Consider the following 14,760-nt stretch of genomic DNA (forward strand, 5'->3'; position numbering starts at 1 on the left):
GTGGCAGTCAACGCCTCCTTCACAAGATCAAATGAGTCAAGTACTACCACGTTGCGACCAAAGACATTTAGACGGAAAATGCCTTCAAACTGTTTTCTGAATTTATCCAAACTGATATGAAGCGAGCCTATCTCGATCTGGTGAAAGTTGCCAATGATAGGAAGACCGGGAAGTGCTGGGGGGAGGTTGCCTTGGTTCTTGCTTCTCCAGAAGAGGAATTTTAAAGACGCTATAAGTACACATGCTGCTATTCCGATCAGGACAATTTCCATGTCAGCGGCGGTTGGTCAACAGTGAAATCTGCAAAGGGAAAGCAGATCACCACACCATTTTGTATATTTTGTACATATCAAACACCCTTACAAGCGTATGACAAAAACGCCTCCGTGGCTTAGTGGTAGAGCATCCGCCCAGACAGCGGAAGGTCGGGTTCGATCCCCGGCCGCGTCATACCAAAAGACGTTAAAAGATGGTACTCGTTGCTACCCTGCCTGGCGCTCGGCATTAAGGGGCTAAAACAAGGACTGGTCGGCTCGGAGTCAGTATACTGTGTCTGGGTGGGGTGTTCATGTTAACCTACGGCATGGTATCTCAGTGAGCTAGCACTTTAAAGAAGTCCGAACTAGTACAAGCAGCCACACACACACGTGAATGCACATCGCTATATGAGTGCAATAATTTTGAATGTGACCCTAACAGCAGCGAAATCAGATACGCCTTCATTGCTACGAAAACCCCTGACTTAACACGATAATCGCAGGTTTGAATTGTAATTGTTAATTTAGGTGACTGTGGATTGCATAAATTATCTGATCATTTTTTTGGCGCTATGTTTCGTTCCATGTGATTGCATATATTACCGATTTTTTTCGCCAAATGTATTTTTTAGATGATGGTACAAGTATGTTTGAGCAGACACCATTAATTTACCAATATCCTGTTATCTCACGTATGCGTTTCATTATAAGAGGGAAGGGGCGGCCGGGTAGCACAGTGGTTAAAGCGTTCCCTGACCCGGGTTCGATTCCCGACATGGGTACAATGTGTGAAGCCCATTTCTGGTGTCGCCCGCCGTGATATTGCTGGGATAGTGCTAAAACCGGCGTGAAACCATACTTACTCACTCACTTATAAGAGGGAGCTAAAGTTTGTCTTCTAGTTGTTGCCTTCACGGTGGCAATGAGTTTTCATTCAAATTATCATTTCAGGTTTTATCGGACCGCTCGTGTAAGGCTGTCCGTATTTTTGTCTGCTTCCTTTCGTCAGCCGGCGATGTTGAAATGTTTGCCCCGATGTGATAAAAAATATACTCCTAACCATTGCACACTCATAAACAACCCAGGTCATTTTCAGCAGCTATATTTATTACAAATTTATTTCCGAAGCAAAGCCACTCCACCTCCGTCATAAATTAATTTAAAGACAGGTGCAAAGTGTTATAAACTTTACCATGTCATAAAATAATTTACAAAATTAGTGAAAAAAACATTTGTTTTATTTATGATACAGTAAACTACGGTTATAACGAACACGCTTATGACGAACTGATGGATATAACGAATTTATTTTTTGGTCCCGGCCATTGCTGTATAGTTGCTGTATATATGCTTATAACGAACTACGGTCATAACGAAATAAAATTAGCAGTCCCTTCGAGTTCGTTTTAATCGTAGTTTACTGTATTACATAAACACAAAACCAAATATGGATGGCCTAATTCCAGTGTGGAAGGATCAAGTCACTCCCTTAGGAGCCCAGCAATCCCCATTTACAGGATGAAACACTTCCCAGGATGAAAATACCGTCCTTATAATTTCTGCGGACAGCGCCCACTTAAATTCTTTATCATACATTTTGGATATGATTATATATAAAATCAAACTTCAACAAAAACTATTCTAACAATATAAATAATAGCATCTGTTCTTAGGAAAACACTATGTATTGTTTTAGCGGAAGAACTCTCCTCGGCGCTAATATGTGGTGCTATTTGGTGTGTGATTGGATTAATGTAAGGTTGGATTAAGGTGAGGATTCTCTTGTAAACAGAACACATTTTCTTCATATATAAATCAACTGATGCTTGAGAGGAGGGGGGTGTCGCATTCATAGTGAGTCGCATCTTTGGCTAGGGACCAGCGGTCGCATTCGTTTGGAGACGCATTAATTTCACGATTTACGGTAACTTATACAGGTATTTATGGGCATGGGTTTTTCATATATCGGGATGTCGAGAATCGTCTTGTAAAAAATGGAGGATTCCACTTCTAATAACCTTTAACAGGTGTGTGCAATGGTGCTTAAATTGTTTTATTCCACTAAGAAATGATAATTTATTATGGTCGGTATTTCATCTTGTTTGTTGAAATATATTTCAGTTATTCTAACAGTGACTCGAATACATTATATTTCCTTTAACGTTGATTCCTCAAATGGACCCAAAATACGAATTTATATTACCGATACTGAACACATTAAAATGTCATGTCCTGTAAACGATATGATTCTGCGGCATAAACTGGCAAATGTGACAAGTTGAAACATAAGCTCAATGAAACTATTAAATATGTGTGCCTAAGTTACCCCTTAATTTAAATTAAAAGCCATACACTTCTAGATACTAGTATATAAAACCTGTCAACAAAAGTATAGTACCACAGAATGATCTTTAAAACCAGTTTTAACATACCGCCGTTCAAAAGTGCAAGATATATGGCCCAGTCGTCTAAGGCGCCGCGATTCGCTGTGCAGAGTTGCGTCCCTTGGGCACGCCAGAAACCTATGATTCCGGTTCGCCCAATTATGTTTCTAGGTTTGTCAATTATGTTTGCTCGTGGGTTTCACCGAAGTGGTAAACGTCTGAGACCTGCATCACTTGGGGCTTTCCTCCCACATTAAGCTGACACGCCGCGATATAACTGAAATACCTTTAAAAGCGGCGTTCAACCCAACTCACTCACTAACGCAATACGGTTAATCTGCAGCAGGGGCCCTGGCACGTCGATACAAAAACATAAAGTTTTTCTATAAAAATGTGCTGCGTATTCTTCATTTGTCATGTTTTGTTCCGAATATACGCGCCGGAAGTGGAGCGTTGTTCGGGGAAAAAACTCGGATTAAGTTTCCTAAGGCGTTTGTGATACGAATCCACTATCTCAAGTAGGAAAAAAAGCAACAAATTCTTTCAATACCAGAAATTTCGAAACAATAAACTGTAAATAATTAGAAAACAAATAAAACGGTATATGTTCTTTATAACTGAATATACGTGAATCCCAACCCCGACACTGAAGTGAATACAAACGTGTCAAACAATTATTATTTTAAGTTTCAAAGGAGGTGAGGTTATATGATGTTTAACGTCGCGTCTAATATTCTTGCATTTATATGTGCATACACGTGCGTGACTGTGTGTTTGTGGCTTCTTATACAAGTCCATTCCAACTCGGGTTCTTGAGCAATTAAGTGCCCTAATTTTGAAAGCGACGTTAGACCCCATTTCGCCCCACCTTATTGAGCTTGCCACATGCATTGTCACAAATGCGATCAAGGACTAATAAATTACTGATCACATATTTAAGCTAGTGATGGTAAAGTTTACACTTTTTTATAGGTTTTAATATTAACACACACACACACACACACACACACACAGACACACACACACACACACACACACACACACACACACACAATGGCTTGTTCACCGTCACTCTTTGTATGTAAGATCTTTGAACCAACCTTCCCGTGATTGTTTAGCAATTTGTGAATTTTAGTATTTCCTTGTTCAGTCAGCGTGACTGAATTGAGACTAGTCGATTGAGACTAGTTGATATTCAGACGTACTGGCCCATTTTTATGCATGTCATCGTCTCCCCATTGCGTAGATCGATGCTCATGATGTCAGTCATTGGATTGTCTTGTCCAAACTCGATTATACTCTTCACAAATAGAAACGCAAAGCCGGATTTGTGTGAGGTAGGAAAATACATTTGTACGGGGAACCGTACAAGGCACTGAGCCCAAATGTTGGGGAGAGAACTCTTGCTGATTGTAGTCATCTCAGTTATCGGTACATAGGAACAGTCCAAGGTGAAAGTCAGCTGGCATCAATAACGCACATGTCCCCCGTTTGAATCGATAGCGGCCTGACATCTCCTGTCCATGGAAGACGAGTATGCGAATCACTTCCTGGGGTTTGGTTGCCCACTCGCCCTGCAACGCAAAAGCCAACTTCTTCAACGTCTGGGGTTGTGGTTGACGTCGGCGAAGCCGTCAATTCAATTCATCCCACAGGTGCTCTATAGGGTTCAAATCCGGGGATCTGGAGGGCGAGGGGAGAACATCAACGTTGTTGTGTAGACAGGCTCTTGTGATCCGTGCTGTATGCGGTCGAGCTTTGTCCTGCTGGAATACACCGTTGCCGTTGGCTGCAATTGGGAGAACGTGTGGTAGGAGAATTTCGTTGATGTATCGTAGAGTCGTAGGATTGCCCTGGATATGGACCAAACCTGTCCTGCCATGATGAGAGAAAGCCGCCAAAATCATACCGCTATCCCAACCAAACCTGTCCACTTCCTGTACGCAGTTTCCGGCGTAACGTTCTGCCCGACGTCCGTAGACCAGTGCTCTTCCATCACCTCGATGGAGGGGAAATCTTGATTCGTCGCTGAACCAGACATCTCCAATGCAGTTGTTGTTGCAGATGTTGTCGACTCAATATGACACGTCGAACAGGACGTCTTGCTCGTAGACCTGCTCTCTTAAACGGTTTCGTACGATCTGGTCGGAGATTCTGCGCAGTCCGGGTATTTGGGATGCGGTTGAGGTGGCTGTGGTCGTCCTTTCACGTAGGTGACCCAGTCGGGTGTAGCGATCTTGGGTGGGGGTGGTTACTCTTGGTCGTGCCGATCTCGGCCGATCACGTGTTGACCCATGCTGTTGAAACCGATCCCATTCCCTTGTGATGGTGCTGGGCGCTACATTGAAAACCCCGGCAACAGCTGATCGGGATTCCCCTGCATGCAAGCCGCCAATGTTTCTTTGCACTTCTGTTATTCTTGGCATGTTGTTAAACTGTCACTGTTCGATTGACGCATATGCCAGACAATAAAAAACCCTGCACTTAAATACCGTTCATAGCGCTGCTGCACGTGCAGAACATGCATCTCTTTGTTTAATGCACTGTGTGCGTTTTTCCGATAAATAATTTGCATTTGTCTTTGTTGTGATCATTTTGATCCGGGGAATTCGTCACTGACACTATAACACATTAAACCTCTTCATTTTGCACCTCTTGGTCCGCTAATTCTGCCTTTATGGCCAAAAATATTCGTATTGCGTTGTTGTTTTTTTAAGAGTATATTTACTGACCGACGTCATACAGCTGGGATATTGCTGAGTGCGTTAAACAACAAATGTCACCATAGTTAGAATTTACCCATGTCATTATCTAGTGACCGCTCTGGTCCCTGGCTTTATTTTCGGCACCGCTCGGCAAAGTCCGGCGGTCGTCGTGGTACGGTGTCCGTACATTCTGTGTCAGAGAATTAGTAGCCCAACTATTTCATTCTATTGTGATCTAATGGCACTCTCAAACCGTGTATTGACTAGATGTATGTTATCTCTTATATGTTCGCTACTTTATTCACTACCATGTTTTTGTAGCGATGATTTTAAAACATGAGGGGAATTAATATGTACACTCATATATGTTTCATGTATTGATGATTATTTTTGCCTCCTCAATAATTGTACATAGCTTGTTGTATATCCTTGAGGATGCTGTTGCATAGCTTGTGTTCAGCGCTTTATTAACTTACATCTTTAGTATGAATATAGTAGTTGCTATTCGTGTTTTCCCGTGTTTAGAAACACATGTACATATTGTATAAGCTTCACAGTCTGTTGTATCCCGCGGCGGTCTAGGAGAGATTGGCCGCCCCGACGTCCGCGTGCTGTATATTTATACCTTAAACTAAACTTAGTTACTGGGGTTTGTTATACTCCGTTTTTCTAGCAATCCGTGGATAACCAACCTATCAGTGATTGTCTAGATACTTAGTAACTGGGGTTTCCAATACTCCGTTTTTCTAGCAATCCGTGGATAACCAACCTATCAGTGATTGTCTAGATACTTAGTAACTGGGGTTTCCAATACTCCGTTTTTCTAGCAATCCGTGGATAACCAACCTATCAGTGATTGTCTAGATACTTAGTAACTAGGGTTTCCAATACTCCGTTTTTCTAGCAATCCGTGGATAACCAACCTATCAGTGATTGTCTAGATACTTAGTAACTGGGGTTTCCAATACTCCGTTTTTCTACCAATCCGTGGATAACCAACCTATCAGTGATTGTCTAGATACTTAGTAACTGGGGTTTCCAATACTCAGTTTTGGCTATCTATTTTGGCATTGTGGCTTAGGCGGCCTGTAACCGTCAGCGCAGATTTGGCTTATCTGATCTTTTATTGTCATCCATTAGTACAATTAGCTGTTATTAATGAACCTGTGAACCTGTTACCACGTTTTCATTATTACTTTATTCTTGTTTATGACACCCTTTTGATCATTGGAGCACTGCTCCGTGACAACCAACAAACAAAATCTTAATTTTCAAAATATTTTGACTGAAATGCAAATACAGTTTGTGTTAATGTTTAGATTCCTTAAGCCTCTTGACAAGCAGTATACCTTTTCATTTCTAAGAGTAAAAGTTGTTCCCTTTGAAACAAAAATCATGTTTAAGGAAACATGAACATAGCATTTGTACTCACAGTGTAAGGACTTGTGTTCCTCTCCTCCAAATCCAAATCAGCTATATGGCAACCTGTTTGAGTGGAGAGTGAGAGGCCTGGCAGCTGTTATATTTAACTCCCTCGCCGGTCATGATGGCCCGATAATTGTCATACCAAGGTCAGCCGATGAGCTAGCGCGCGTGTTCGCCAATGCTGCACGAGAAAAAAATGACACGCGCACTAATCCTTCCTGAAAACAGACTTGTAACAGTAATAAGGTAAATAAACCCTGGTTTATTAAAGAATGCAGATTAATAATAATAATATAATAATAATAATAATAATAATTATTATTATTATTAATGTGTCATGTGTACATAATACACCTGGCCATTACTGGCCTAAAAGACACCTAAAATTATACAATCAATAAAATACATAAATAAAACATAACTAATAATATCTTCATATGTATACAGCAACCCACCTCCCCCTTTTTTTAATGCGTAAAAAAACTAAAAAAGTAATCTAAAATCAGAAAACTCTTCAGGAAATTTGGAACCGAAAGGAATAGATTACATTATCGTCAAGTCGCAAAGAATTATGAAAAAATGTCTCTCAAGACAAATTAATAAACACAAACACGAAACTAGCACCCAAGTAAGGAGAAAAGCTAAAGCTTCCCAAAAAGTTCTGGGAAATATTGAACGGGAAAGACGACAACACTGTGTTGGTCCTATCCCGGATGGAAACAGATTTTACGATGTTTTAAAAGACATCAATTCTATATTATATAATGATGATGAGTTAATAGACGTTACTGAACCAGATAACTATGACAATAATTTACTGAATAAAGTTATATCATTGGAAAAAATAAAAGAGGGAATTAGATCTTTGAAGCGACAGAAAGCCTGTGGGTTAGATTTGATGGATAATAGTTATTTGATTGACGCATTTGTGTTGCTAGGGCCCCTACTCAGCATCACATTTCAGTCTTGTATTTACCAGGGGTATTTTTTATTCATCACGCATGGTCAGCTGGTATTATTAAGCCTATATACAAGGGAAAGGGTGACACGCTAGACCCTGCTTCTTATCGACCAATCACAATACTGAGTTGTCTTTGTAAGCTATTTACTGGTATTCACTAGATTCACTAACTAAACTGACGTCCGAAAAAGTGAAAAACACGTGCACCACGGACAACTGCAAATGCACGTGCGGGTAAGGGTATAAAACGATTGCAACGGCAAGTCAGACATCCACAGTGGTAAAAAACACACAAAAGAAATGCCACGACTTACAGTCGAACAACGTGAACGAGCCTTTGGTATGGTACAGATGGGAGCCACCCACGCCCATATTGCACGAACCTTCGGTTGCTCCCGTGTTGCCGTTACAAACTTGATGCAACGTTACAGACAGACAGGGCGGACCGCTGACAGGCCAAGAACAGGCAGACCCAGGGTGACCACGCCCAATGATGACCGGTACTTGCGTACCTTGCACCTCCGAAATCGCTTCCTGACAGTGACGTCATCGGCGACACATACCTTAGGTCTCAGGGTTAGTCGACAGACAGTGGCCAGGAGACTCAGGGCGCATGGAGTCAGGGCTTTTAGACCATACAGAGGACAGCTATTGACAGCGCAACATCGTCGTCTGCGATTGAGATGGGCCCGGACTGTACGACGTTGGCAACGACGTGACTGGCAGAGGGTTGTTTTCACTGACGAAAGTCGATTCTGTATGTTTAGGGCTGATCGAAGACAACGTGTTTACCGCCGAAGGGGTGAACTGTGGGCGGGAGAGGACACCGCTGGTCGGAAACTTGACAGCTCAGCGTTACATGGATAACATTCTTCGTCCAGTTGTCCTACCATTTCTCCAACAGCAGCCATGTGGTGTCATTTATCAGCATGACAAAAATTAGAGCCCATACAGCCAGAATTGTCACTAACTTCCTCGCAGCCAATAACGTCAACGTCCTGCCGTGGCCTGCACCCTCACCCGAAATGTCCCCCATAGAACACCTCTGGGACTTGATGGATCGTCGTGTTCGACAACGCCTACACTCTCAAGCCAACCGGCAAGAACTGATCTTGGCCGTCCAAGAAGAATGGCGTCAAATCCCACGTGACCTCATCAAACGACTGACTTTTTCTGTGCGTCGAAGAGTTTTGGCGTGTATTGAGGCATTTGGTGGTCACACACGCTACTAATGACTTGTTATTGAACGTGAGCGATTGTTTATGTACTCTGCCCATTGTCCATGATTCTGAAAGCCCGAGTTTTGTACCACACCCAACTTTGGGGGGCTCTGACGTCATTCTCGGTCGCGGTATGATTGTCATTTTCAGTGTTGATTATGTTGATATATTGATCTTCTCAATACACTTTACTTCATGCATGTATGTTTTGTTGTTTTTTGAGCAAGAGTGATTTCAAACTCTGGTAAAGTTTCTTTTGGACGTCAGTTTATTTAAATGTGAATAACATATTATCGCCAGCCCAAGCTGGATTTCGTAAGGGCTTTTCTACAATTGACAATATTTTTGTTTTGAATATGCTAATAAATATACTAAAAAATATTGAAGAAAAATTGTATTTAGCACGCATTGACTTTTCAAAAGCTTTTGAGAATGTTTGGAGGGTGGGTATCTGGTCAAAATTGTTAAATTCTGGAATGACGAGTATTCTTTTACTCCAGTTAAAAACATGTACAGTGACATTAAGTCATGTGTTCAAATAGGCGAACACACCTATAGTGTCTTCTCAAGTTACACTGAAGTTCGCAAAGGAGAAAAATTATCTCCCTTACTATTTTCAATATTACTTAACGAGCTCGAGTCGTGGTGATCGAAAACTGTCGACAAGGTGTCAAGTTAACGTTGACCGAGGAAACATTGACTCTTTGTGAACAATTTCTGTTACTTCTGTACGCTGACGACATAGTTCTATTTGTTACCGATCCTTGATCTCTGGAAACTTCTTTATTATATTGTCGAAAATGGAAACTACAGTTCTTGTTTTTGGCATTGGTACCACAAAGAGAAACCTCGCCCCCTTCATTTTCGACAAACGCTAGACTTCTATGATTATTTAGGCATACAATTCATTAAAAATGGAAATTTGGACTTGTCGTCAAATCGAGAATGCCACAAAAACGTATGTAATGTCTCCTGAAGAAATCCCGAAATAACAATCTCCAAACTCGAATGTATTATTAAAGCATTTGATGTTATGGTGTTTGGGGATTTGAATGTTTAAATATGGTTGAAAAAGTTTATTCAGTAAGAGGCGACTAACGGGATCAGGGGGTCAGGCTCGCTGACTTGGTTGATGCATGTCATCGATCCCATTTGCGTGGATCGATGCGCATGATGTCAATCACTGGATTGTCTGGTGGAGACTCGATTATTTACTGAAATCAAATATAGGTATATATGTAAAAAAATAACTTCACAGGCTGCTTATTTCATCATTTACATCACAAAAAAGTAAGACAACGATACGACATCATTTGGACTGAGTTCTTTAAACCATATACACCTTCTATTTTATTTTATTACCCGTGAAGACCCGGGCAGAGAATAGGTCTTCAGCACCCCATGCTTGCCGTAAAGGGCGACTAACGGGATCGGATGGTCAGGCTCGTTGACTTGGTTGATGCATGTCATCGTATCCTAAATTCGTGGGTCGTCGCTCATGATGTCAATCACTAGTTTGTCTGGTCCAGACTCGATTAGTTACAGACCGCCGTCATATAGCTTGAATATTGCTGAGTGCGGCGTTAAACAGCAAAGAAACAAACTATATTATTTTGTGTTTCCCATTTCAATGTATGAATGAAATTTTATTACAAATCTCTGTTGGAAAATAAACTTGATGAGGTATCTCATATATCGAGATATGTGATGGAATGGTTCTATTAAATTAATAAGTAACAGCGGACCCATGAAGATCCGGGGTAGAATAGGTCTCCAACAACCCATGCTTGCTGAAAAAAGGCGACTATGCTTGTTGAAAGGGTGACTAACGGGATCGGGTGGTCAGGCTCGCTGACTTGGTTGATGCATGTCATCGGTTATATCCCATTAGTTAGACGTCCCATTAGTTAGACGTCCCAATTGTTAGATATGATTATTTAGGCAAAGAGGGAATATACCTACAGGTGTAATGGATCAGCTTAGGATTAGTGTTCACTCAACCGTTTAAAGTGTTGTTATAAGCTGTCTAACTATTGGGACGTCTAACTAATGGGAGGACACCATGTCATCGTATCCCTATTGCGTGGATCGATGCTCATGAAGCCAGTCACTGGATTGTTTGGTCCAAACTCGATTAATTACAGACCGACGTCATATAGCTGGAATATTGCTGAGCTAGAAGATTGCACGCGTCCGCAGTGGAGAGAAGAGGTAGCATATTTCAGTTTTGGAGTCAAGACCACGTGACATTGCTCACTTCCACCTTGGTCACTGTCGCGCTTGCTATTTAATAAGATGATTATTTTTTAATAGAGTTAGCTATATTTCGGCTCGCCACGGCGACATGGAAGAAATAATTACTTACTAATAGTTTATCCGCTCATGAAGTCTGAAATATGTGGTTTATGATGAACGTTTTATGTTTAAGTATGCAGTGTATGAACGTGTGAATTGGAAGCTTTTCGATCAAAGAAACGAACACACAGAAAAGTAATTACTCGTATCTTGATCAGGAAATGTTTGCTCATAATAAGCCCATCAACATAGGCAAGTATTATTTAGGTTATAAATTATTCCTGTCTGAATTGCATATCTGCCCCGGGACTCGTTAGAATCGCTAGCGAGCGGGGTGCACGTGAGAACTATTTCACTTGTATCACACAGGGCAGACTTATTATACACAGTGTTCTCACAGAAAAGTGAGTGAGTGAGGTTTTACGCTGCTTTTAGAAATATTCCAGCAATATCACGGCAGGGGATACCAGAAATGGGCTTCACATATTGTTCCCATGTCGGGAATCGAACCCGGGTCTTCGGCGAACGCTTAAACCACTAGGCCACCCGACCTCCCCTCACAGTAAAGCATAGCTTTCTTGAAATATGTTTTTGAAAACGGCTTTTAAAAATATACTTCTAAATCGGTTATCAAAAATATATTTTCATGAAAACGGTTATCAAAACAATGTTGTTTAATCAGTTTAGGAGCTAGGGTTCTTTGTGTATAGTGCAAACCATTTCAATACTTTTATTCAAAATAGTGCAAACCATTTCAATACATTTATTTGAAACTTCATTTATCTAAAATACCTAATTGGTTCAATATGCTTCCGAGTTCACCGAAATTCTATACCCTCTGTCTGTTTAATATATTCAGCAAACATTCGGCAAATTACCCTCTAATCATAAGCCCCCTCCGGATCCGGGCAGAACCTTATTCTCCATCGCTATCTAGAAATGTCAGTGAACATCTCCTCACGTCACCGGATCTTACGTATGTACATGCACGTGTGTCAATGACCTTGACTCACGTTATGTAGTACCTCCATCTACAAAACCTGACTGACATGGTCAGTCTTGGAGACGGGTCCAGATTTTTAACTAAATATAAATGGAATTAAAATATTCATAAAGGTTTCATTACCTACAGTATATCTACAAGCAATTAAATATTGTAGACGTTCACGTATCAGACTGAGCACTGACATATAAATTGCAGGCTACAGTGATGTAAGATGGACGGATCCGTCAAACCCATCGCGCTCAGTGAATTCTATTGTCCAGAGGCCGCAGTTGCATCAGCGGAGAAGTTATTATTATGTAATAATACAGCATCGTTACCTCATCACGTATCGTCGGTCAGGATTTAGATGAAGTTGGTTGGTTTGTTGTTTTACGCCACACTCGGCAATATTCCAGCTATATGACGGCGGTCTGTAAATAATCGGGTCTGGACCAGACAATCCAGTGATTAATATCATGAGTATCGATCCACGCACTTTGGATCGATGACATGTATCCACCAAGTCAGCGAGCCTGACCACCCGATCCCGTTAGTCGCCTTTTACGACAAGCTTAGTCACCTTTTACGGCAAGAATGGGTTGCTGAAGACCTATTCTACCCGGAATCTTCACGGGTCGATTTAGATCAAGACAATGCACAATTCACTGACTAAGGAATCAGTCAAAGTCAAAATATACGAGGCGATCACTATAAAAGTCAAGCATCTCCACTGGTCAGTACACAACACCACTGACAGTAAACTGCTTGACCGTAATCGCTCCTCGACTTCTTATTAAGGTAAGAAACATTTTAGTATTTGATACCAATGTGCCAACCGTGAACGGCTACTTCTGTTACACACCAAAACATTTATGTCATGTTCTATTATACTTGGTTTGAGGTTATTGTTATCGTTTATTGCGTGTATGTATATCTACATTAAGTAATAGCGCGTCTCACTTCAGACGTAATAAGCTAAGCGTATTTATAGTGATGTTACTCACAAATGATGTTGGGTCATGATGTTGGTGTCATGATGTAATGATGTGTCTCTCTAGACATGAAAGTGGGCTTAGCTCTACCTATAGCTATATCCCCCACCTTTCCCGCTCTCCCCCTCAAGTATTATAACCGTTGCTTATTCGATCGTTGGATCATTATTCTATATGTTTACATGTATTCATACTATTATCATTCTATGTGCCATGTGTTGCTATTCTATCTTTTGTATTCTGTATTATACAACACAACACCACTGACAGTAAACTGCTTGACTGTAATCTTTCCTCTTCTTCTTATTAAGGTATAATCAAGTTCCCAAACACTGGCCAAAAGCTTGATAATAGCAGCACACGTGTGTGTGTGGAGGTGTGTGTGTATGTGACTGTTGCTGTGTGTGTGTGTGTATGTGTAGCTGTGTGTGTCTGTCTGTCTCTGTGTGTGTGAGTGTATGTGTGTGTCTGTCTGTCTCTGTGTGTGAGAGTGTCTGTATGTGTGTGTGTCTGTATGTGTGTGTCTGTCTGTCTCTGTGTGTGAGTGTCTGTATGTGTGTGTGTCTGTTGCTGTGTGTGTGTGTGTATGTGTAGCTGTATGTGTTTGTCTGTCTCTGTGTGTGTGAATGTCTGTATGTGTGTGTCTGTCTGTCTCTGTGTGTGAGTGTCTGTCTGTATGTGTGTGTCTGTCTGTCTCTGTGTGTGTGAGTGTCTGTATGTGTGTGTGTGTGTGGCTGTGTGTGTGTATGTGTGTGTGAGTGTCTGTATGTGTGTGTGTGTGAGTGTGTGTCTGTGCTCGTACAGGTCCGGACTAATGCTGATTTTATAGTGCTAGCCCACTGGATACTATGAATCGCTAGGTTTAAGTGGAGCACTCCCCTGGGGCAGGTGCGTGCATGTTCTTTACACTTTAACAAGGAAACAATAAAGCATTTGCCCCCACACTTCTACACGATCACTGCATCGATACGTGAAGGTAAGCACTCCACTGGAGTGAGCGAGTGAAGGTTTTATATCTTCAAGAACAAGCTGGGTATTGATCGCAGCTGCAACACACACTCACATACATGGCAATACTTAAATTTATTGCTTCAATACGGTTAAGTAGAGCAGTGCTCAGGAAGTATGCCCGGTGTGGCGGACTGAAATTAAACTTTATCACGAGAGGGGCTGTTTCATGTTGATTCATGTTGTGAAATCAGGCAGTTGTCACGATACGTTATCGCCCGTGATAAAAAGTCCTGTTGACAAAGTTGATCACGCTTTTGTTGTTTGTAACGCCGCATTCAGCAATATTCCAGCTACAGTAAACGACGTTTATAACGAACACGCTTATACCGAACTGACGGATATAACGAACTGTTTGGGGGTCCCGTCGATTTGTTGTATATTGGGTGTATATGTGCCTATAACGAACTACGGTTATAACGAACTAAAATTACTGGTCCCTTTCAGTTCGTTATAACCGTAGTTGAATGTACATGACGGTACTCCGGACAAAGTTGAGTCTCGACCGAACAATCCAGTGCATCGATC

At 41.4% G+C, this 14,760-nt stretch overlaps 1 protein-coding gene across 4 annotated transcripts in view; it reads right to left on the reverse strand.

The window, feature by feature from the left end:
- LOC124115847 (cytochrome P450 2U1-like) overlaps positions 1 to 6,926 on the reverse strand; it is an 18,679-nt gene extending 11,753 nt beyond the window's left edge. For all 4 annotated transcript variants that reach the window (XM_048393688.1, XM_046476997.2, XM_048393687.1 and 1 more), the window contains exons 1-2: positions 6,779 to 6,926; positions 1 to 300 (exon numbers count right to left, since the gene is read on the reverse strand). The exon at positions 1 to 300 is cut by the window's left edge and continues 146 nt beyond it. In XM_048393688.1, coding sequence (XP_048249645.1) covers positions 1 to 272 — 272 coding nt within the window. In that variant the 5' untranslated portion in view covers positions 273 to 300; positions 6,779 to 6,926. The remainder of the gene's footprint in view (positions 301 to 6,778) is intronic.
- Positions 6,927 to 14,760: the final 7,834 nt, after the last annotated feature.

Source organism: Haliotis rufescens, unplaced genomic scaffold, assembly GCF_023055435.1.
Source record: "Haliotis rufescens isolate VD_foot unplaced genomic scaffold, xgHalRufe1.0.p SCAF_12, whole genome shotgun sequence".
Lineage (NCBI taxonomy): Eukaryota > Metazoa > Mollusca > Gastropoda > Lepetellida > Haliotidae > Haliotis > Haliotis rufescens.